At 53.3% G+C, this 23795-nt stretch overlaps 3 protein-coding genes across 4 annotated transcripts in view; 1 reads left to right on the forward strand and 2 right to left on the reverse strand.

Moving 5' to 3' along the window:
* The window catches only part of LOC116954570 (TSC22 domain family protein 3-like), a 48449-nt gene extending 44973 nt beyond the window's left edge, over positions 1-3476 (reverse strand). Inside the window, exon 1 of the mRNA XM_032975198.2 lies at positions 2252-3476. Coding sequence (XP_032831089.2) covers positions 2252-3279 — 1028 coding nt within the window. The 5' untranslated portion in view covers positions 3280-3476. The remainder of the gene's footprint in view (positions 1-2251) is intronic.
* Positions 3477-6111: 2635 nt separating this feature from the next.
* PIN4 (peptidylprolyl cis/trans isomerase, NIMA-interacting 4) lies at positions 6112-14363 on the reverse strand. The gene is made up of 4 exons (XM_032975222.2): positions 14181-14363; positions 11254-11339; positions 8401-8520; positions 6112-7380 (listed from the first exon to the last, which is right to left on the reverse strand). The coding sequence occupies exons 1-4, from the start codon at positions 14221-14223 to the stop codon at positions 7222-7224; spliced, it is 408 nt and encodes a 135-aa protein (XP_032831113.1). The 5' UTR covers positions 14224-14363; the 3' UTR covers positions 6112-7221.
* Positions 14364-14431: 68 nt separating this feature from the next.
* GPALPP1 (GPALPP motifs containing 1) lies at positions 14432-23458 on the forward strand. 2 transcript variants are annotated; one of them, XM_076052366.1, is made up of 7 exons: positions 14432-15015; positions 17891-18147; positions 18478-18601; positions 19125-19247; positions 19915-20079; positions 21010-21123; positions 22306-23458. In XM_076052366.1, the coding sequence occupies exons 2-7, from the start codon at positions 17987-17989 to the stop codon at positions 22519-22521; spliced, it is 903 nt and encodes a 300-aa protein (XP_075908481.1). In that variant the 5' UTR covers positions 14432-15015; positions 17891-17986; the 3' UTR covers positions 22522-23458. The 2 variants fall into 2 exon arrangements, with proteins under 2 accessions (XP_075908481.1, XP_032831108.1); XM_032975217.2 differs by having other exon boundaries at positions 14440-15015; positions 17891-18143.
* The last annotated feature ends 337 nt before the right edge of the window (positions 23459-23795 follow it).

Raw genomic sequence — 23795 nt, forward strand, 5'->3', positions numbered from 1 at the left:
CAGATAGAGTCCACTGCTGTCCCTGAACCGACATCATTCGTTCCAACCACGTGACTCTACACATGTCCCGTCGATTAGACCACGGGACTATTCCACGCGCCTCTTACCACGCGCTCTGCACCTGTTCCTTACACCACGCGTGTGACTCTCTACACAACTGTTCCTTACACCACGCGCGTGACTCTCTACACAACTGTTCCTTACACCACGCGCGTGACTCTCTACACAACTGTTTCTTGCACCTGTTCCACGCGTGTGACTCTCTACACAACTGTTCCTTACACCACGCGTGTGACTCTCTACACAACTGTTCCTTACACCACGCGTGTGACTCTCTACACAACTGTTCCTTACACCTGTTCCACGCGTGTGACTCTCTACACAATTGTTCCTTACACCACGCGCGTGACTCTCTACACAACTGTTCCTCACACCACGCGTGTGACTCTCTACACAACTGTTCCTTACATCTGTTCCACGCGTGTGACTCTCTACACAACTGTTCCTCACACCACGCGTGTGACTCTCTACACAACTGTTCCTTGCACCTGTTCCACGCGCGTGACTCTCTACACAACTGTTCCTTACACCTGTTCCACGCGTGTGACTCTCTACACAACTGTTCCTTACACCTGTTCCACGCGCGTGACTCTCTACACAACTGTTCCTTACACCTGTTCCACGCGTGTGACTCTCTACACAACTGTTCCTTACATCTGTTCCACGCGTGTGACTCTCTACACAACTGTTCCTTACACCACGCGTGTGACTCTCTACACAACTGTTCCTTACACCTGTTCCACGCGTGTGACTCTCTACACAACTGTTCCTTACACCACGCGTGTGACTCTCTACACAACTGTTCCTTACACCTGTTCCACGCGTGTGACTCTCTACATAACTGTTCCTTACACCACGCGCGTGACTCTCTACACAACTGTTCCTTGCACCTGTTCCACGCGTGTGACTCTCTACACAACTGTTCCTTACACCACGCGTGTGACTCTCTACACAACTGTTCCTCACACCACGCGCGTGACTCTCTACACAACTGTTCCTTAAACCTGTTCCACGCGTGTGACTCTCTACACAACTGTTCCTTACACCTGTTCCACGCGTGTGACTCTCTACACAACTGTTCCTTGCACCTGTTCCACGCGCGTGACTCTCTACACAACTGTTCCTTACACCACGCGCGTGACTCTCTACACAACTGTTCCTTACACCTGTTCCACGCGTGTGACTCTCTACACAACTGTTCCTTACACCTGTTCCACGCGCGTGACTCTCTACACAACTGTTCCTTACACCTGTTCCACGCGTGTGACTCTCTACACAACTGTTCCTTACATCTGTTCCACGCGTGTGACTCTCTACACAACTGTTCCTTACACCACGCGTGTGACTCTCTACACAACTGTTCCTTACACCTGTTCCACGCGTGTGACTCTCTACACAACTGTTCCTTACACCACGCGTGTGACTCTCTACACAACTGTTCCTTACACCTGTTCCACGCGTGTGACTCTCTACACAACTGTTCCTTACACCACGCGCGTGACTCTCTACACAACTGTTCCTTACACCTGTTCCACGCGTGTGACTCTCTACACAACTGTTCCTTACACCACGCGTGTGACTCTCTACACAACTGTTCCTTACACCACGCGTGTGACTCTCTACACAACTGTTCCTTACATCTGTTCCACGCGTGTGACTCTCTACACAACTGTTCCTTACACCACGCGCGTGACTCTCTACACAACTGTTCCTTACACCTGTTCCACGCGTGCGACTCTCTACACAACTGTTCCTTACACCACGCGTGTGACTCTCTACACAACTGTTCCTTACACCTGTTCCACGCGCGTGACTCTCTACACAACTGTTCCTTGCACCTGTTCCACGCGTGTGACTCTCTACACAACTGTTCCTTACACCACGCGCGTGACTCTCTACACAACTGTTCCTTACACCACGCGCGTGACTCTACACAACTGTTCCTTGCACCACGCGTGTGACTGTCTACACAACTGTTCCTTACACCTGTTCCACGCGCGTGACTCTCCACATCTTTTCCGCACCACCGATTAGCACGGTTGGCTACGTACGGTGCGAAAGAAGCTCGACACACACACACATAGGTTCCACGCACGCGACTCTCCAGATCCCTGCCCCACGTGCGTCAACTATACACAGCTGTTCGTTAAACCTGTCCCACGCGCGCGACTCTCTACGCCGGAGGCCTCACCTGTCCACGTCGAAGGCTCCTCGGCGGTGCTGCGCTCCTCGCACGGTCAACCCCGGACCCCCCCAGGGGGACGAGAAGGACCCCCGCTGCGAGATCTCCCCGTGCTGCAGGGACCCCGGCCGGCGACCCCCTCGCCGCTCCGAGGGGGCCGCCCGCGGTGTCACGGGGCTCCCCGGGGCCGAGTGAGTCTCGGCGCACGGCGGGGGCGGCCTCAGCAGGGACGAGGTGGACGAGGTGACGGTGGAGGACACGGGGAGGGCAGCGGCCAGGGCGGGCAGGGAGATCCGGGCAGGCGGAGGCGGCGGTGGCGGCAGCGGGCGAGGAGAATAGTCGTGGAAGGAGGGGAGCACCAGAGTGGGAGAGACAAAGGCGGCCCGGACAGGGGGCACCTCGGCCGCACCGTCGCAAGTGTCTTCAGCGCAAGGCGTGGACGCGCGGGGGCTTTCGGCGCAGGAAGGGGACCCGGGGGGTTTGGGGGAGGCGGGTGCCCTACCCCCTGGGTCACTGGCGGGGGGGCCGAGGCCGGGGTTGGCGAGGGGGTTACCGGGGTCCGGAGTCCGCGGCCCCGCGTGCTGCAACGGCGCCGGGAACGGGGGTCCGGCTCCCTTCACCGCGGGACCCCTGCATCGCTCCTCCAGCAGGACAACCTTGCGGAAACGCGGCGAGCGAGGGGGTTTGCAGGACCCCGTCGCGGGGTCGGGCCCGCACCCCTGCGAGGAGGTGGCGTCGTCCCTCCACTGCGCATCCACGAACTCCACGCAGGTCCAGCGACCCCGGCGAATCGAGGGGGTGCTCGCGGCAGCGGCGGAGTCCAGACGGACGAGGCGAAAACGGGGGCTCGGCGTGCGGCACCGCTCGGCTGGGGCGGTGGGCGAGGGGGTCCCGCGGGACCCCGCTCGCGGCGAAGGGGGTTCCCCTCCGAGGGTACCCCCGGGGCCTGCCACTAACCCCGGCTGATGCTCCACGCAGGTGATCTGAAAGCCACGGCGCCGCTTTTCCGAGGACGCGGAGTCCACGAGGGGATCCATGGGGGACCGCCCCGATTTGATTAACGAGGGATCGGGGAGTTCTACTGGAACCCCCAGCGAGGGGGTTGGTGCCTCTGGGTATCTCTCTATGGAGGACTTCCCACCCGGCGCCGTGCTGCGTCGTGTGTCTGTCCCTTCACCCCGTGAAGGGGGTGTCGCTGTGAGACCCCCGCTAAAAGGGGGTCCCCTCCTACCTCGGCTATTTGTAGAGCGATCCACGCCCACTTTTGGCCGAGGCGAGGGGTTGAGATTCGCTACCCCCCCCCTCCCCCCTGCTCCCCCGAGAGTCCCAGGTCGATGGAACGCGGTTCACGGAACGTCATTACGGCCATCATCACCCCTCAATCTCTGCGATATGAATATCATCATCATTAGCAGCAACACCATCATCATCTCAAGATCATCACAAGCCCTCATCTTCACTCCATCATCACGCAAAACCATCACCGCCAATTATCTCAATCCATGATTACCATCAGAATAAATAATTAACGCGACGCTGCCCAAAACACCATCAGCACCCACCATTACACACATCATCATCATCAACCCACACAATCTCCATCCTCCTTCCAAACACCATCAGCAAAAACCCCACCAGCACACACCATCATCAGCACCCGCCCTCCTCCTCCTCCTCCTCCCCCCCCCACACCATCACACACCACCACCACCATCAAGCACCGTGACTCGCAGTTCGCCGCGTCACGGCCCTGACTTTGTCGCGACTTTGAGGCCGCGTCCCCAAGCGAGTGAGAGCCGGCAGAAACGGCAGCCACAGCCAGAGCACGGGGGAGGGGGCAGGGGTCGAAGGGGGGCGGGTGGGGGGGGGGGTGATAAGGGGGTAAAGAGTTCTCTCGGAAAGAGGGGTCCATGTTGGGGACACGAGGAACCTCCGCTACCCCCTCCCTCCCTGCCCCACTCAGGGGTTCATCACAGCAGCCGGTGACCCCTGTGATTGACCCCCCCCCTCCCCCGGCTCACTCCCGGCCGCATCACCTCGCACCATCCGCCCTGACCACGACTACCCTCCTCACCCTCTCCTCCCCTGCCCACTCCACCACCCTCCACTGTCCCTACCTGGGCCCCTCTCCCTCCCACTCCTTTTTCCTCCTCTGCCTACCTTCCTCCCCTACTGTTCACTCACCTCCCTCCTCTTGCACCTCCCCCACCTCTCCTCTCTCCCCTGCTCCCTTCAATCCCCTCTGTCTCGCCTATCTCCCTCCCGTGCCCACTGCTCCCTCCCTGCCTCCACCCCCCCAACTCTTCCCTCGCCCCCCCCATCTCTTGCATTCCCCGCTCGGCGTTCCCGTATCGCAATGGCGCGGTGCCCGGCTGGAGTGATGATTAAGTGTCAGTGGAAAGACAGCGGCCAGCTCAACGCGAAAGTCACGCGGGGCTCGAAGTCGATCGAGACTAAAGTGGACGAGCAACCGAACTCGCATTCAACTCGCTCTCACGCAGTCGTTCGCAAAAAAACAACAACAAAAATGCATGCAACTCACAGCTGAAGTCACTCGGCAACTAAACTCGCATTCAATTCAGAATGCGAGTTTAGTTACTTGCAACTGAAGCGACATGCAACTGTGCCACTCTCAACTCGTCACTCGCAAATAAACTCACATGCAACTAAAGTCGCCGGCAAACTAACTCAACTCGCACTCAACTTATCCGACACACGACCCACTGCTGTAGCAACACGTTACACCAACAGAAGCTCAACACGGCATGAACAACACCCCAATGCAACTTACAAACATCACGACACTCCAACAATATCCCACACTTCACACCCATCACCACACTACAGCCAAGTCAGATTTTTTTCCCTCGATAGTTTCCGCAACGCTGCTAACCTGGCTGGCTTAAAAGTAATCGATTATCGGCGTAAGGCACTTACACTCGAGTAAAAACCGTACAAGTTATGCCTATTTACAAGTTACCCTCCAATATTGAATGGTTGTTGTTGTACCCTATACATACACACACAGCACCGCAGTTCCGTTCAAGAGGCTAACGTGAGGATGTTGATAAAATATGCGTGTCAAAATCATTCCAAAAATAAGAATTCTGGACAGTTCTGGCTGCAACCGACCGCACCGTGGTACACAACGACACTGGGAGTCTCATTTCAACCGGAGCTGTCCGGGGCTGAACTTTGAAATATTTCGCCCCCCTCCACCCAGCCCCAAAGACAAAGATCCTCCATATAGCCTTAACGGACTATTGGGGCAAGTGCTGTTCGCGATCACCTACGAAGGCCGGCACCACGCCCAATCACCTTTGTCTCCCCAGTGGCGATGTTTACACATCACACCAGGTACTCATTTGAGGCTCAGTCGACCTAGGGGAGGCCCAGTTCATATAATCGTCACTGGTGTAGGCGGCGATAAAGATCCCCCGTATAGCCTGTAACAGACTGTTGGGGCAAGTACTGTTCACGAGCACCCATAAAGGTCGGCACACACCCACACACACCTACACTGGGGGCCTAATTTCAAACAGAGCTGTCCGGGGCTGAAATCTGAAATATTTCTACCCTCTCCACACACACACACGCTGTTGGGTGGGGGCGGGGCAACTGGTCCCCCGTGAAATATTGCGTGAGCAATTAAGGCCACATCTGTGCAACACAACACCTACACTACATCTACACGTCCACGACACTACAACACTACACCTCTATCGCTACTCAGCAAGCCAAGACGCCCACACCCCATCTACACAACACCCCATCTACACAACACCACACCTCCACCGCTCCGCTCACCAAGCCAAGACGCCCACACACCGTCGTGCACCCGCTCAAACGAGAGCACTCGTGCGCCAGTCTCCCGCGCCGGTCGTTTATTGAACGCGGGCGTGCGGTGAACTTCCTTCGCGCCATACGTAGCCACCAACGGCGCTCATCGGAGGCGAGCGCGAGAAAACAGGAGCCTGCAACCGCAACGCAGGCGGCGTCGGCGGCCGAGCGTGGCCGAGACCCTGCGCCCCCCCGTGAGTAGGGGAGCAGGGCGAGCCCCCCACTAATATGGAATATTGGGGGGGGGGGTGGGGGTTGTTCCCAGTGGTTACCACGAGTAGTAGCAGGAGTCAGGTGACGTAGTCGAACGGTAGCGTGTTCGCCGCGTGCGGTGAATGTTCGTGGTTCAAGCCCCGTTGGCCGTCCTGGTTAATAATGCGGCGTGACGTGGCCGCCGTGCGCGTTGAGAGTGGACGTGAAAGATCCCGTGAGGTCATTCAGAAGAGCCTCGGCCGTTGTGTGCCAGTGTCACGGTGCAAATTTGGCAGATTTTGAAAATTACACCGCACGTTATGCGACCGGCTCTTTCACCCTAACGAGGTAACCACATAGCAACGTTGGCCCCCTACTGGCAGGCTATACTCGTCTGTGAAACAAAGTGCCTTCCAGCTAGCCTTGCGTTATAATATTGCATAGCGGTCAACCCATACGGATTACCCATATTCTTGTACAGGGAAATTGAGTTTTCATGTCCATGCGGCCGTTTGTATACGGGCAAAATAATTTTTTTGTGTTTCTCCCTTGTGATGGGACTTTGTAGGATTAACGTTGAGATTTATATAAGAGTACGGGGTGACCAATAAGGTCTGAATTGGTCTGTAATCAGGTAGGCACTGATAAGGGGTTGACAAGTATGAGAATTGTGCAAAGTCCAAATTAACTAATTACCCGTTAACATTGTGAAACCACGACGATCGCAATCGACGGAGACGATACGCCGAAGTATCCGAAGGCAAATGTTCCCTCCACGGCTGCCGTGAGATCAACGGACGGAGGCGTTCGTCCCGTTCGGAGCGTGTCACAAACGCGAGGCGCTGCTCGTGTTTTTGTTGTGGAGACGAGGGACCACAGCCGCCGCAGCCTTGCGAGCGGTTCTCGGCGTCCGTCCGTCCGGCGATTTCCGCCAGTATCCGCCGGCTTCACTTGCGACCTTCCACCATGATGATGTGGTATCCGAACTTGGTTTTGACGGGAGGGTCGGTGTACACCGGGCTGGCCAGGGAGCTCACGGGCAACGCAAAGGCCGCTTCCTGAAAAGGTCCCACCATGGAACCTCGCACCATCCAGCCGAGGTCGCCCTGGGAGGAACGGGGCAGGGGTGGGGGAGGGGGTTGGGGGCGGCCGAGCGTGAGAGAGGAGGGAGAGGGCGATGTTCGCAACACGTAATGCCGCCGCGTTCCCACGACAACCGTAACACGGACTGGAGCAACACACCGGGCCTAGGAAGGCTATTCTCATCTGCAAAACATTGCGATTTCAACTCAAAAACGCTTCACAACGCCTCGCGTTAAACTTAAAATAACATTGCGTTAAAAACCTGACAAAACGTCTGTGCAAATACAATAAACTAAATCCTAAAAACAAAGCCTCTACATTAATACATCAAACGATTTCACACCATTGGATTAACTCGCACAGCCCCATCGCGACAGCTTCGCGCGGATTATGAACGTACTCAATATTTTTTTGTTACCGTTGATTAAAAACCACACCGTGACGTACGAACGAGGCCGGTGACGATCAAATCCTGGCCACACCTCGCAGCGCTCCACCTGGCACGGCCCTGCTGTGGCTCAGGTGCAAGGCAATCCAGCCGTGGCCAATCCACCAAGCCTCCATCCTGGTGGAGCTCAATAGGCTCTGCTATGATCCACCAGAAAGCTAGGACCAACAATTACCCGGATGGATTTAACTATGTAATGTGCTACATACGTAAAGCATTCGAGCTATCAGCAGAAGTTATGATTTTTTTTTCTTAGTCGGGGGGTTATTTACTTGCCATCAGCCGTAACGATGAATGTCGTCCGCCTATCTAAACGTTTATTCCGATTGGTCCTGAGATCCACAACAACAGTTTTGGTGATCACCCACCCGTGGATCACGACCCACGTATTGGCCACCGCTGAGTGACCCAACCCGGAACAAACCAGGCCTGAGCCTGCTGAGCCTCCGAGGTTGGACGAGACGGGGGCGCGTGTTCACGGGGTGGTTTGACGACAGGCGAGATGCGCGTCGTTGTTAGGACGAGGGGAGTGGTGGTGGGGGGGCTCATTCTGGGGGGCCCCTGTGAAGCTGGGTGGGGGGGGGGGGGCACGCACTCCTTGGCGAGCCTTGTCCTCGCTGAAGTTAGTCGCCACCTCGTTAAACCGGACGCCGCTCTTTAGCTTCTCCATCGCCTCCATCACCTTGCCGTGCTTCTCGCACAGGATGTGGCGCACCTTGTCCAGGGGAAACAAACGCACGGACAATTAAACATGCAGGCGATGTCAAACATACTCATGATGATGACATTTATGACGCGCCAGATTCTGCAGACAAGTCAGCAACTCGGAGGCGCGCAGCCAAGCTCAGGGCTGCTCGAAAGCCTCACCATGCAGATGTAGAAGGGCCTTTAGATGTCTCTTAACAGCCAGAGTGCATGTGATGTTGCGGATGTGCAAAGGGATAGAGTTCCACATTGATGGGGCGACAGCACCGAGCCGACGTGAGGCTGTAACAGTTCGAGACCTCGGTGCCCGAAGCAGATTTTGAGTGACTCTGCTGCTGCTGCGTAGGGTTCTACCGCGAGAGCCTTCAGTGCAAGCGAGAGTAGTGAGGCGAGGTCTGGTGGGGGAAACGGTGTTGAAGGCGCAAGCGATTTTATTATTTGTCCTGCTGGCGAAAGGGAGCCAATGAAGAGTACGTAGACGGTGGACACCGAGGTTGTTCTGTAACCGTTACAATTTGAGGATGTTGCTTGACAATGATTTGGAGAGAATGGCATTAGAGTAGTCGAGGCGAGACCCGACTCTACTGCAGGCGAGGGTGTTGGTAATATCGATGGCAATGAGTGGACGTAGGTGACGAAGAGCCTTGCGTTGATAGTGGCAAGTTTTGATGATGTCGCTGACGTGAATGTCCAGAGGCAAGGTGGAAGAATCCAGAGTGACACCAAGGCATGTGATGCGGCCTGTAAAGGGAATGGTGGTGCGGGTAATCGTGATGTTGTGGGGAAGAGAGGGTAATATGAGCCGTTGTCGGGTGCCGTTGGCTCCCGTTGTCGGGAGCCGTTGTCGGCCTGTAAAGGGAATGGTGGTGCCGGTAATCGTGATGTTGTGGGGAAGAGAGGGTAATATGAGCCGTTGTCGGGTGCCAATAAGTATGGCTTCAGATTTTGGCTGCATTTTAAGAGAGATAATGTGACCTTAACCAGTGCTGCAAGGCTGACGGGTACTCAGAGAGATTTTCAATTCCTTGAGCATTAGCGGGGTTTATTGACGTGTATAATAAAATGTCTTCAGCATAGGAGTGGTATTTAATTCCGAAGCTATTAATAAGTCGGCCGATGGAGGATGTGTAGATAACAAACAATCTTGGTCCAAGCACAGAGCGCTGGGGGACTCTGAACGAGTGTGAAGTGATAGTGGATGTGGATTTGCCCATTTTAACAGAGGAGGTCCTCCCGGCCAAATAGGATTGATATCCATTTTAGGTAAAATTCTCTGATTTCTAAGTCGGACTCAAGAAGACTAGTAAGCGATAGGTGATTAACAGTATCAAAAGCCGATGAAATATCCAGACCGAAGAGAGTCGTGATTGCACCGGAGTAGACGATTGAAATAACAGTCTCCGTGGAGTAAGTCTGACAGTAGTCAGATTGATAGGCACAACATTTGGGGGAAGAGGTAATGCGAGTCTTACGCTCAACGAGAGCGAGATGCTCGAGGAGTTTAGAGAAATGGTGGAGAGGTTAGTAATCGGCCGGTAACTGGCAGGATTATCAGTGTCTAGTTTGGATTTCTTAAGACGCGGCCGTGAAACTTGGCCTATGTTGAAAGACGGTGGGGAAACACCCGGCTGAAAATGAAGCGTTGGCGACGGTGCGCATTCGCAGTAGCGAGTTGCGTGGAGCATTTTTGTTTAAAGAGGGGCCCAGGAAGGATGTCGAGAGGTGAAGGCTGAATGTAAAGTGACCGAATGAAAGCAAGAACGTCATTCCGTGGCAGAGGAGAGAATATCGACAAGCGAGGGGAGCATGAGAAATAGGAGCTGGGAAACCGAAATAATTCGAGTAGGAATTCCAAGAAGCAGCAATGGAGCTAATAATCAGTGCCAGTCTATTTGTAAAATAAGTGCTGAACGAAGTGGCGAGTGTAAATGCTGCAAGTGAGTCACTCAAGAGCAGGAACCAAATTTCTGCCTGGGTGGAGGTCATTTAGACTTTTCCAGAGGTGTTCAGGATTGTCAGAAGCAGCTGCTATGCGTGATTTGATATAGGCAGACCGTGAGGCAAAGATCCCTTTATTATTATTCAGCTTTGTCGGCGACTCTGGAATGCCCACGGTCAGTGTCGAGTCCACTACGGGAAAAGAATCCGCTCCCAACGTCGCCTGCGCCGCTTGTCGCTTCTGCGGTTAGCCGAAGTCCATCGTGGTAAGACGCGCGCTTGATGCGAGATTTATAACGGAGCGAGATTTACTTCCAGCTGGTGGGCACAGACGGCAGGATCAGAGGACGGTGAGATAAGTGGAGGGTGAGAGTGGGTGCCGGATAGCGGAGGAACGTATGCCTTGGGAGGAACGTACAGGAGGAGCGAGTCGTTTTGATAGCGCGTGGCATGAGACTTTCTAATGAGGTGAGAATGAGATGGCGTTCTGAAAAAAAACTAACTTGGACCGACCGATGGATATGCGACGGTCGGTGTCAGGCTCGATGACCAGATCAAGTGTACTCAGAACTGCTGATGAGCATACCTCGTGTTGCGCCAACAAGATCCCCCCCCCCCCCCCCACCGTATAGCCCCTTCACAGACTTTTTGGTGCAAAGCGCCGTTAAGCGAGCAGCTGCGCCCGTGTGGCAGACTGCCACGCTCGGCCGCCTTTGTCTTCCCAGTACCGACGATTACACACTCCACCAGGCACGGCGCTCGACCTCAGGGGAGCCCCAGACGCACAGGGGCCGTGGCGTGTTACCTTGACGGATGTGCCGCCTCCTTTGGGCACGGAGCCCTTCTTGCCTCCACCGCTCTCCCCGTCTCCATCAGCTGCCGCGCCACCCCCTGTGCAACAAAGACAAAGATCCCCCGTATAGCCTCAACAGACTGTAGGGGCAAGTGCTGTTAGCGAGGAGCACCTATGAAGGCCGGTGCGGCACACGAGGGGGTGGGTGGCCAGCACCACGCCCGGCCGCCTTTGTCTCCCCAGTGGCGATGTTTACGCACCGCACCAGGTACTCATTTGAGACCGAGTCGACCTAGGGGAGGCTTCAAGACCGGTTCAGATCATCGTCACCGTGGTGGTTGGTCGTGAGCAGGAATCGAACTCGGGTTATGTAGGGTGCGAAAGAAGTTCAACAAACGCACGGCAGCATCATCATCGGCAGCAGAATTCCCATCATCAGCAATGTCATCAGGAAACTTACCACCATCATCATTTGCGTTACCAACAGCAGCAGAATCATCACCATTTTTATAATGACCATTTTACGACCACTGCATACATCACCATCACTTATTCACGCATCACCACAATCACCACTTCATACATCACCACAATCACCACTTCATACATCACCACCATCGCTTCACACATCACCACAACCACCACTTCACACACCACCATCACTTCTTCATACATCACCACAATCACCATTTCATACATCACCACCATCGCTTCACACATCACCATCACTTCTTCATACATCACCATCACTTCTTCACACATCACCATCACTTCTTCACACATCACCACTTCACACACACAGTTAACATCACCACCACCACTTCACACATCACCACCATCACTTCTTCACACATCACCACTTCACACACAGTTAACATCACCACCACCACTTCACACATCACCATCACTTCTTCACACATCACCACTTCACACACACAGTTAACACCACCACTTCACACATCACCACCATCACTTCTTCACACATCACCACTTCACACACAGTTAACATCACCACCACCACTTCACACATCACCATCACTTCTTCAAACATCACCATCACCACTTCTTCACACATCACCACTTCACACACACAGTTAACATCACCACCACCACTTCACACATCACCACCATCACTTCTTCACACATCACCACTTCACACACACAGTTCACATCACCACCACCACTTCACACATCACCACCATCACTTCTTCACACATCACCACTTCACACACACAGTTAACATCACCACCACCACTTCACACATCACCACCATCACTTCTTCACACATCACCACTTCACACACAGTTAACATCACCACCACCACTTCACACATCACCATCACTTCTTCACACATCACCACTTCACACACACAGTTAACACCACCACCACCACTTCACACATCACCATCACTTCTTCAAACATCACCACTTCACACACACAGTTAACATCACCACCACCACTTCACACATCACCATCACTTCTTCACACATCACCACTTCACACACACAGTTAACACCACCACCACCACTTCACACATCACCATCACTTCTTCAAACATCACCACTTCACACACACAGTTAACATCACCACCACCACTTCACACATCACCATCACTTCTTCACACATCACCACTTCACACACACAGTTAACACCACCACTTCACACATCACCACCATCACTTCTTCACACATCACCACTTCACACACAGTTAACATCACCACCACCACTTCACACATCACCATCACTTCTTCAAACATCACCATCACCACTTCTTCACACATCACCACTTCACACACACAGTTAACATCACCACCACCACTTCACACATCACCACCATCACTTCTTCACACATCACCACTTCACACACACAGTTCACATCACCACCACCACTTCACACATCACCACCATCACTTCTTCACACATCACCACTTCACACACACAGTTAACATCACCACCACCACTTCACACATCACCACCATCACTTCTTCACACATCACCACTTCACACACAGTTAACATCACCACCACCACTTCACACATCACCATCACTTCTTCACACATCACCACTTCACACACACAGTTAACACCACCACCACCACTTCACACATCACCATCACTTCTTCAAACATCACCACTTCACACACACAGTTAACATCACCACCACCACTTCACACATCACCATCACTTCTTCACACATCACCACTTCACACACACAGTTAACACCACCACCACCACTTCACACATCACCATCACTTCTTCAAACATCACCACTTCACACACACAGTTAACATCACCACCACCACTTCACACATCACCATCACTTCTTCAAACATCACCACTTCACACACACAGTTCACATCACCACCACCACTTCACACATCACCACCATCACTTCTTCACACATCACCACTTCACACACACAGTTAACACCACCACCACCACTTCACACATCACCATCACTTCTTCAAACATCACCACTTCACACACACAGTTAACACCACCACCACCACTTCACACATCACCATCACTTCTTCACACATCACCACTTCACACACACAGTTAACATCACCACCACCACTTCACACATCACCACCATCACTTCTTCACACATCACCACTTCACACACACAGTTAACATCACCACCACCACTTCACACATCACCACCATCACTTCTTCACACATCACCACCATCACTTCTTCACACATCACCACTTCACACACACAGTTAACATCACCACCACCACTTCACACATCACCACCATCACTTCTTCACACATCACCACCATCACTTCTTCAAACATCACCACTTCACACACACAGTTCACATCACCACCACCACTTCACACATCACCACCATCACTTCTTCACACATCACCATCACCACTTCTTCACACATCACCACTTCACACACACAGTTCACATCACCACCACCACCCGCACCTTTGCTCGCCCCCTTGCCGCCTCCCTTCGCTTTAGGCCCCATCTCTTCGGCGGGGGGTGGGGATATGCGAGGAGAGGAGAAAGGGGGGCCCTTGCGAGGAGAAAGGGGGGCCCTTGCGGAGACCCTGCGGGGTAGCCGAGACCCAGGCAAGAAGAAGGCGGAGGAGGGGGGACCCCACCACTCCCAGTGATCTCAATGACGCGTGCCCTCGTTACATTGAAGCCGGCGCGGCCATCTTGGGTAGGGGGGTAATGGTGGTGGAGGCACCTCGCCCACTCCACTCGCCCCGACTGCGCATGCGCAATGGACGGTGGTGGTGGGTGGTGGGAGGGGGTCCCTTAGCAAGATGGCCGCGCGGGATTCACGCAGAGCAGCCGCCTCGTAGCAGCCGTATCGTGGTCGAGGGGTTCCTGGTGCTGTGAGCGGGGTCCTGGTGCTGTGAGCGGGGTCCTGGTGGTGTGAGCGGGGTCCTGGTGCTGTGAGCGGGGTCCTGGTGCTGTGAGCGGGGTCCTGGTGCTGTGAGCGGGGTCCTGGTGCTGTGAGCGGGGTCCTGGTGCTCTGAGCGGGGTCCTGGTGGTGCGAGCGGGGTCCTTGTGCTGCGAGCGGGGTCCTGGTGGTGCGAGCGGGGTCCTGGTGCTGCGATCGGGGTCCTGGTGCTGCGATCGGGGTCCTGGTGCTGCGATCGGGGTCCTGGCGGTGTGAGCGGGGTCCTGGTGGTGTGAGCGGGGTCCTGGTGCTGTGAAACGGCGACCCCTGCGCGAGACCCCGGTTTGGAACCGTTAGACATGTCGAGGAGACGCGGAGGGGACGAGAAGGGGTCCAAGATCCCGTCCAGTGAGTCCCCCCTCCCCCGCCTAATCCCCTTTCTCCGAGTGATCCCCCTAAACCAGTAGGTCCTTAACCTTCACTGCAGCCTTTGCAACTCCCTCTTTTGGTTATCAGTAGTTAACAACTTTAAGAGCGTTAATAGATACACAGGGGTTTGATGAAACAAAGTAAGTTGTTACTTAACTTGTGTTTTCGATTGAACGCCTAAAAATATAACCTGGCCGCGTCTCGCTACCCCCAGAAAGGGCACCTCGCACCCTCCAGGGATCTGGTGGTGGTGGTGGTGCATGCACCCCAGCAGGTTAAGAATAAGAAGAACCACTGCCCCCCCTTAGACCCTGTAGCCGGAGCTCAATTTCTCCCAGAATTAGTTTCCCACCCCCCCACGGCTCGCTGGTAGACGACAGAGCGAGGGGCATCAGCAGTCCGAGCCACGGCGAGGAGATGTCTTCTGCATTCTGTGTGCGGGGGCATCGGGACACATTTCCATAGCTGTCAAACCGTACGGTTTACTCAGTATTCCTGCGTTGCGCGTGCCTACATTTTTTTTATTTAAAGCTTTCGTGACTGCAGGAATTCATGTTCTTGGTTCTTTCGGTAAAGTCACCACGTAGAAGGGAAGCAATAGAATAATAAAAATATAAAACAATACAATTCTCACGACGTTTCGACTGCAACACAAGCAATCGTCATCAGGTGTGAAAACCACAGCAAGAAAGTTTGAAAAAAGTGGCGTTTTTTAACGTTAGCAACCACGGAGAGCGATTTGGCAGTTATTCTTGATGTGGTTTTCACACCTGATGATGATTGCTTGTGTTGCAGTCGAAACGTCGTGAGAATTTTATTGTTTTATATTTTTATTATTTTATTGTTTCCCTTCTACGTGACTTTACCGAAAGAACCAAGAATATTGTGCGTGCCTGTTTCATTTTGCCGGTCATCCAAGTCGGTTTACCCACAACGCCTGCAACGGATAAGGGCCCATTGCCCGAAACGTCGATGGTTAATACTGTAGATCTCTCTCGGTGTTCTTAACCGCCGTGTTGAGTTGCGATGATGTCAGTTGGGTGCCACTGGCTACGTAGCAGCAGCATCACCACCAATTCCTTTGTTTCACGAAAGCTGTCAACCCACACGGTTTATCACCCCTGAATTCTTGTACGGGAAAATTGCTGTGGTTTTCCCACCTGATTATGATTGCTTGTGTTGCAATCGAAACGTCGTGATGTATTTTATTTTCTACCTGCGTGACTTTACCGAAAGAACCAAAGAGTATGGACTCCTGCAGTCACGAAAGCTTCAAATCAAGAGGGAAATTGAGTTTTCAGGTCCATACGGCGTTTCAATACGGGCAAAATTTGTTTGTGTCTATTTGTTTGTGTTTCTCCCTTGTGATGTGACGTTGTATGATGAACGTTGAGATTTATAAGGGCACGGGGTAACCAATAAGGTCTGAATTGGTCTGTGATAAGGTAGGGCACTGATTGACAGGTTTGTAGTGGTGTGTGTACAAGTGGTGAGTGTACTAGTTGTGAGTGTACTAGTTGTGAGTGGAAAAGTGGCGAGTGTAGTGGTGAGTGTACTAGTGGTGAGTGTACTAGTGGTGATTGTCTATTTGTTTGTGTTTCTCCCTTGTGATGGGACTTTGTAGGATGAACTTTGAGATTTATAAGGGCACGGGGTGACCAATAAGGTCTGTAATAAGGTAGGGCACTGACAAGGGGTTGACCGGTACGTATTTCCCGTGTGTCGGATGCGAACTGCTCAGAGGCATGCACGGGGCAGGCGGTGGCTCAAGTGGTAAATACTCGCGTTTTGCCTGGGTTCCAATCCCCTGACTCAGACGCATTTCTGTGTGGAGTTTGTACATTCGATCCCCTGTGCTGTACGTATGAATGTTCCTCCAGGTCCTCTGGTTTCTTCCCATAGCTCACGAAGAAAAACCCGTGCAATATAACTGCTATTGGCCACAACATTCCAATGCTCAAACGTTCTAGGCATATTCTTAGTTCTTTCGGTAAAGTCACGTTGTTGTTTCCCTTCAACGTGACTTTACCGAAAGAACTAAGAATCTGAATTACTGCAGTCACGAAAGCTTTAAATCAAAATTTAGTTCTAGGCATATTATGTAATTGGGATTATACATAGCAATATTGCCCCTTTGCTTGTGATTCCTTGTAAAAGTTTTCAGTTTGGTGTTTTAACATCTTAACGCCTGTTTTGTTGCCAGAAAAAAAGGGGAAAACCTATTTTCATATTTTGGTACTGGCAAAGGAGGTCCCATGATGTAGATGCTCACCCCGAGCTCTCATTACTCTGATTGTGCGTTGTCTTTGAGCTGTACGCCTTTTGGCGTCCTCTGGTCTAACACCGTTTGAGACGAGGCTCGAAAGAAAGCCATCTCTGGTGTGGACCAATCAGTTTCAAGCACAATGCCAATATTATCAGAGTATGTATTTTTTGTTTGCATTCTGACCACAGGTATTGTGGTTAATTCAGACATGATTCCTTGTAAAAGGTTTCAGATTGGTGTTTTAACACCTCAACACAGCTGTTTTGTTACTCTTTGGGTCTTTCGGTAAAGTCACGTAGATATAAAATAATAAAATAATAAGAAATCACGAAGTTTCGATCGCAACACAAGCATTCGTCTTCAAGTGAAGAAATACAGCAGGCGGACTGCTGAGGCAGGAAGAAATGTAGCCCTGTTTTGTTGCCAGAAAAAAGGGGAAAACCTATTCTCATATTTTGGTATGAGAATAGGTTTTCTTGGCAAGGACCCTCCCGAAAAAGACCCTTGAGACTCAGGCAGGCTTTCTGGCGGAAGTGAGTGCAATAATAATACAAAATAATCACAAAGTGTTTTCACTTTCTTTTGCAGGATTCCGGGTAGAACGTGGAGACAGTGACACCTCCAGCGCATCGTCCTTTGGGCCAGCCTTGCCCCCTGCATTCCGGCCGCAGCAGAAGGTGGAGGATGAGGAGGAGGAAGAAATCGGACCAGCCTTGCCCCCTGGGTTCCGACGACAGAAGGAGGATGAGGACGACGAGGAGGAGGAGGAGGAGGGGGGCATTGGGCCAGCCTTGGCCCCCGGGTTTTCTGGGCAAAGCGGCACAGCCAGTGGATCAGGGCGGTGTGTGAGCATCACACCACTACCACCAATACCATCACACAACCATCACAATGCTATAATTCCAGCATCACAACACTCACTAACACTGTCACACCATCATCACAGTACCACCAGGGGAGCATAATTAGATCAGTGGAGAGGGGTAAGTGAATGCGTGGAGGTGGGTAGAGTGAGGTAGGCTTGGGAGAGAGTATTTTGAAGAAAGTGATCGCGATCTCGTCACTGATGCGGGATTGAATTTGGAGGCAGTGGACCGATCGTGGTATCAAGGTAGTGTGCAGCCGTCAGCGATATTCAATGGAGCCGCTGTGTATGTTTGTGCTTGTGTGTGCAGGAGCCCAGCACGCAAGAATACTGATGACGATGATGACGGCTACTTTGGACCGGCGTTGCCACCTGGGTTTGCGCCGCGGGCATCCATCATTGGCCCCACCATACCCCCAGGTGTCACCGAGCAGGTGCGAGCACACGCGCACGTGCCACCACAACAAAACTCGCGGTCACCGCTGTTGCCCAAGAATTTCAATTCTCCAACAATGTTGCTTCAAATTACGTTTCTTGGGTTAGATCGCGTAAAATTAAGTATCGGAAAATATCCATAATATAGTTTTTTTTGGTTATATCGCGGAAAATTTACGATCTTAAAATGTACGCGAACTAACGCAAAAAAAACTATTATGGATGACATTGGTCACGAAAGTCTGCGTGTTAAACTGATGTATGAGTTGGCACAGTAGGGAGCACAGCTGGTGCATCTGACAGTCATATCAATCAACCCATGGCACCTGGATCTGTCCCGTGACCTGCAGTCAGCGAGCCTGTGACACTTCAACTGGTCTCAAAGTGCACCTAGCCTGGCACAAGCGCTGTCGTGACATCACGGCAACAAACTGAATGTGAATGGCGGTTGTTGTTGTTGTACGTGCGTGCGTGTGTTTAATGGCACCGTGGAATGTGTCTGCCCCTATACCCTGTCTCCAGGACGACAGTGACTCGGATGGGGAGATCATAGGGCCCATGCCGGCTCAAGGCCCCATTCAGTCTCGAGTGGCCGAGGAGATTGAGCTGCGTTCGCAGCGCATGAAGGACAAGCTCCTGGGCAAGGTGAAGGTTTTAAACGTTAATCCGTCAGCTCTGTCCGTTCATCTGTCCGTCTGTCTGGAGCATGGGGGTCACGGTATCTCTCGTTTAAAAGATCCAAAATAAACAACATTTTGGTATGAAGTTGCGCTGCCGGTATAATACATACCAGAGCAGCCTGCCGGATTGAGTCCGCCAGCCGCTGCAACAAGCGGCGAACGTGGTGCCGCTGGGCCCTGTCACTACCCCAGGGATGAACGAAAGAAACCAAACTAAACTAAAACTAACGATGATGATGATGTGTTGAATAAAACATCAGCACTGGGGAGACAAAGACGGCCGGGCGTGGCGTTGGCCACCCACCCCTCGTGTGCTGTGTTGGCTGTCATAGGTTCTCGCTAACAGCACTTGCCTCAAGAATCTTGACCAATAAAAGTGGCGGATATCTGAACCTGTCCTGGGCCTCTCCTAGGCCGATTCAGCCTTAAATGGGTACCGGGTGCGGCGCGTAAAACATGAGCACTGGGGAGACAAAAGCGGCCGGGCGTGGCGTTGGCCACATATCCCCTCGTGCGTCATGCCATCCTTCACAGGTGCTCGCGAACAGCACTTGCCCCAACGGTCTGTGAGAGGCTACACGGGGGGGGGATCTTTGTCCCGTGTGTGTGTGCGCGTGCACGCGCGTGTGCAGACGGACGAAGGCCCCGTGGTGCGCGAGTCCTGGATGATGGAGCTGCCCGACGATGCGAAGACGTTCGGGCTGGGGCCGCGCTCATTCCGTCGCAAGGCGGCGCCCGACGCCGGCGACCGCTCCGTGTGGACCGACACGCCGGCGGACCGCGAGCGCCGGGCCAGGGTGAGAGACCGCTTCGCGTGCGGCGCGGCAGCGGGAATGCGCGCTGTTATCGCGACGCTCGTTTGCCCGGGAGAGCCAACGAACTGGTTTCATGGGCTCACGCACTCGGGGACGGGAATTGATCCTTATAGAAATTAATGTACGACGTTGTGGGATGCTGTTGGCATGAACGCGATATAAAATTAAAGTATCATTATCAAGGTGGGACCAAGGCTTCAGGTTTTGTGGAGTGTAGAAACCGTTTTAAAGTTTACGTTGTTTCACCCGGTGAGAGCACGAGAGACCAGGCTGGTCTCATTTGCAAGGGTGACCCCTTCATGGTCCGTGTTTGTGACAGACTTTATTATTGTCAACATGTTTGTTTACCCAGAAAAGCATTACCGAGTGATTCTCAAGTCCATTTTTTAGGAGGGCGGTCCTGCCAAGTGTGCACAGTAGGGGGGGTGGGGTCACGTTGCCATGAGCCATCCCAATTGAGTAATCTGCAAGTACATTTTTCAGCATTTGGGAAATTTTGGCCAATAGCGGCTGCATTGTACGGTGCTTTCTTTACCTTTGGAAAGTAACCGGAAAACCCAGAGGAAACCAATGCAGAACTTATAAACTCCACAAAGAGAAGACTGCCGAGTCAGGGTCGAACCCAGGTTCTTATTTCGATGAGGCACGAGTGTGACCACTGTGCCATCTCCCTGCCCGCCCAGTGCTCGATGCTTTTCGTCCGATCGCGGTCATCGTTGACTCGCCCCCTTGACGAATATCGTGATATAATATCGTTCACAGTATGAAAATCGTTCACTGCTCTGCATTGATTGGCACCCACCGGTGTGTGTGTGTGTGTCGGCTTGGTGGGGGGGCTTTGTGCACTGGCTGGGGGGCCGTCTGCGATGGCGGGGGGGGGGGTGGTGGGGGGCTGTGTGCGTACAACTGCAGGAGGGGGACGCCGACAAAGCCGGTGGGAGCGGCAAGAAGAAGAGGAAGCACAAGGTGGAGAGTGAGCCCTCCGAGCAAGACCTTCAGCTGGCTGAGGCGGTGGCGGCCTACAACGTGAGCGACGCCCGCACACTCTCCCCGCTCTCTCTCTCTCCCGCTCTCTCCCCTTCTCTCTTCCTCTCTCACTGCATTCTCTGTCTAACACTACACGCTCCTGCTAGCGCCCCGTGCTGCTTCTGACGTCCTGCTCTCTTTGTCTCTCCTTACACTCTCCCTGTTTCTGTCCAACACCCCGCTCTCCCTGTCTCTTCCTGTCACTCGCCTTCTCTCCTCGAGACTCCCTGTATCTTAAGCAGCCCACTCTCGCTGTCTCACACTCAACTCTCCTCATCTGTCCCTCCCTGTCTCTGGTCGTCGCTCCTGTCTCTCTGCCTAACTCCCTACTCTCCCTATATCACACTCAGTCTCACCCTGCAACTCCCCCCCCCCCACTTGTGTAAGGTATCTTGAGTTGCAGTTGCATTTAGAATCTATATAAATAGATGTTATTTTCGTTGTTGTTGTTGTCACACTTTCTGTTTCACCGCTCCCCCCCCCACAATCCACAGCCCCCATCTCCGCCTAATCACTGCATCGGGGGAGTTGTGGTGCAGTGATTAGCGCACGGCGCTAAGAACCTGGCAACACGAGTTTGAGTTCCGGCCATGTTTACCCATTCGTGGGGGAGTGATATCTGCACCTGTTCTGGGCCTCCCCTAGGTCGACTCCGCCTGTGATGATGTACCTTGTGCGGTGTGTAAACAGAAGCACTGGGGAGATCACAGCGGCTGGGCGTGTTGCTGGCCATATCACCCCCTTGTGTACCATTCTGACCTTAATAGATGTTTGCGAACGCCACTTGTCCCCTACTCTTTAATCCTGTACCCAGTGGCAGGTCTTAGGCTTAGACGGCCTCCATCCTATCTGATGTTGAGCTTTCTCCACCTCCCTTCGCATCATCACACACAGCATCGTCACGGGCAGTGTCGTCAGGCCCAGCGTGGTCACGCGCGGCGTTATCACAAGCAGCATCGTCACATGCGGCATTGGAAAAACACAGCCTCGTCACCTGTAGAGTCATCATACGCAGCATCATCACCAGCATCCTTCCAGATCTTCCTTCATCAAGATATCGGCCACTGAGAACGGCCTCTTCTCGACTGTTGTAATCGGACGTCTGTCCTACGCGAACCCGCTCGAGAGAAGTCCCTCATTTAACGCTTCTCTTCTGCGCGCGGTGCACGCTCTCACTCGCAGGATGCCAATCGCGGCGTGTCGCTGATGGACCAGCACAAGCGCAAGCGTAAGTCGGGCGGGGCGGCCTCGGGCCCCCCGCCGCCGCGCCGGCCGTTCGATCGCGACGTCGACCTGCAGGGGGGCCGCGTGGACGGCAGGAAGCGGCAGGACATCATCGACAAGTCCCGGCTGCTGGGCTCGCGCTTCTCCCACGGCAACAGCCGCATGTTCCTGTGACGGCGCCTAGGGGGAGCCCCTCGCCGCGGCCGTTGCGTTCGTCGCGGCACGACGACGCGGGACGCCCGCGGGGGAAACCGCCCGTAGGTTCGCCCCATCTCCGCAGGGCCCCGGAGCGAAGAGGCCCGGTTGGGAATGCGGCGGGTGGGGCCTTGGACCGCCCTGCACGAAGGGATTGTCACGGGCATTGCAGTCAGTGGCGTAGCCTCGGTTGGTTGGCAGTGGAGGGGTGGGGGGGGGCTACGTGGTGGACAGCAGAGGGGCAGTGCGGTGAAATCCATTGCTGTACTGTACTTCCATGCTCCCATATTCATGATGTACACCTTCACCAACACACAGACCAGCATGGTGAAGTATGGTCAAATAACCTCCCACAACCCACATGATATAGATGTACAGTTCGGATTTATAACATAAATGGGATTGCATAGGGATAAGAGCGGAGAGGTAAGAGAGTGCGTGGAGGCTAGTAGAGTGAGATGAGAGAGGTAAGAGAGTGCGTGGAGGGGAGTAGAGTGAGAGGAGAGTGGAGGGGAGGGGAGTAGAGTGAGATGAGATGAGAGGGGAGAGGCAGGAGAGAGCGTGGAGGGGAGTAGAGTGAGATGAGAGGGGAGAGGTAGGAGAGTGCGTGGAGGGGAGTAGAGTGAGAGGAGAGTGGAGGGGAGTAGAGTGAGATGAGAGGGGAGAGACAGGCAGGGATTAGTCCATGCAGGATCTAGAAGACGGTGAGTGTGATATTGTAGTTGACGTGGGATTGGATTTCGGGCCAGTGGAGGGATCTGTGTGTCGGGGCGGTCTCATTTACAGGTGCGGGTTGAGAAGTGAGACAGCATTTTTTGTTACATGAATGTTTGAATAATCACTTTAGATCTGCTTTTACTCTCGACCAAGACATGTCACGTATATACTTTGGCAATAAACCATTGCTTTTTATGAACTGGTTCAGAGGATCACACGCACATGGTGGGAGCAAGCTCCCAGTTTTGTGGAGTGTGGAAGCCTCTTCATATTGGACATTTATGTTGTTTCACCAGGTGATAACTCTTCTTAAAGAGAGCCAGGATAGTCTCATTTACAAGAGTGACCCCTTCAGGGCCCATGGTGGGTGATGGACATATATTATTACCAATACATGTGTTACACAGGAAAATACTCGCCGAATCTCAAAAGAGTATTTTTTCAGGAGGGTCCTGCCTGGTTTTCACAGTAGGGGGGCGATGTCGCTGATGCGTGAATAATTTGCAGGTACGTTGTCAGCATTGGGATGTTTTTGC

Source organism: Petromyzon marinus, chromosome 55 (assembly GCF_048934315.1).
Source record: "Petromyzon marinus isolate PM22_M1 ecotype Great Lakes invasive population chromosome 55, UKy_Petmar_22M1.pri1.0, whole genome shotgun sequence".
Classification (NCBI taxonomy): Eukaryota; Metazoa; Chordata; class Hyperoartia; order Petromyzontiformes; family Petromyzontidae; genus Petromyzon; species Petromyzon marinus.

Coding starts and splice junctions, on each gene's coding strand:
- GPALPP1 (XM_032975217.2), top strand. CDS start 14,967: ATGTCGAGGAGACGCGGAGGGGACGAGAAGGGGTCCAAGATCCCGTCC. Junction 15,016..17,890: donor GGGGTCCAAGATCCCGTCCA/GTGAGTCCCCCC, acceptor TTTCTTTTGCAG/GATTCCGGGTAGAACGTGGA. Junction 18,144..18,477: donor ACAGCCAGTGGATCAGGGCG/GTGTGTGAGCAT, acceptor TTGTGTGTGCAG/GAGCCCAGCACGCAAGAATA.
- PIN4 (XM_032975222.2), bottom strand. CDS start 14,223: ATGGGGCCTAAAGCGAAGGGAGGCGGCAAGGGGGCGAGCAAAG. Junction 11,340..14,180: donor CGGCAAGGGGGCGAGCAAAG/GTGCGGGTGGTG, acceptor TTTGTTGCACAG/GGGGTGGCGCGGCAGCTGAT. Junction 7,381..8,400: donor AGGACAAGGCTCGCCAAGGA/GTGCGTGCCCCC, acceptor CGTTCCTCCCAG/GGCGACCTCGGCTGGATGGT.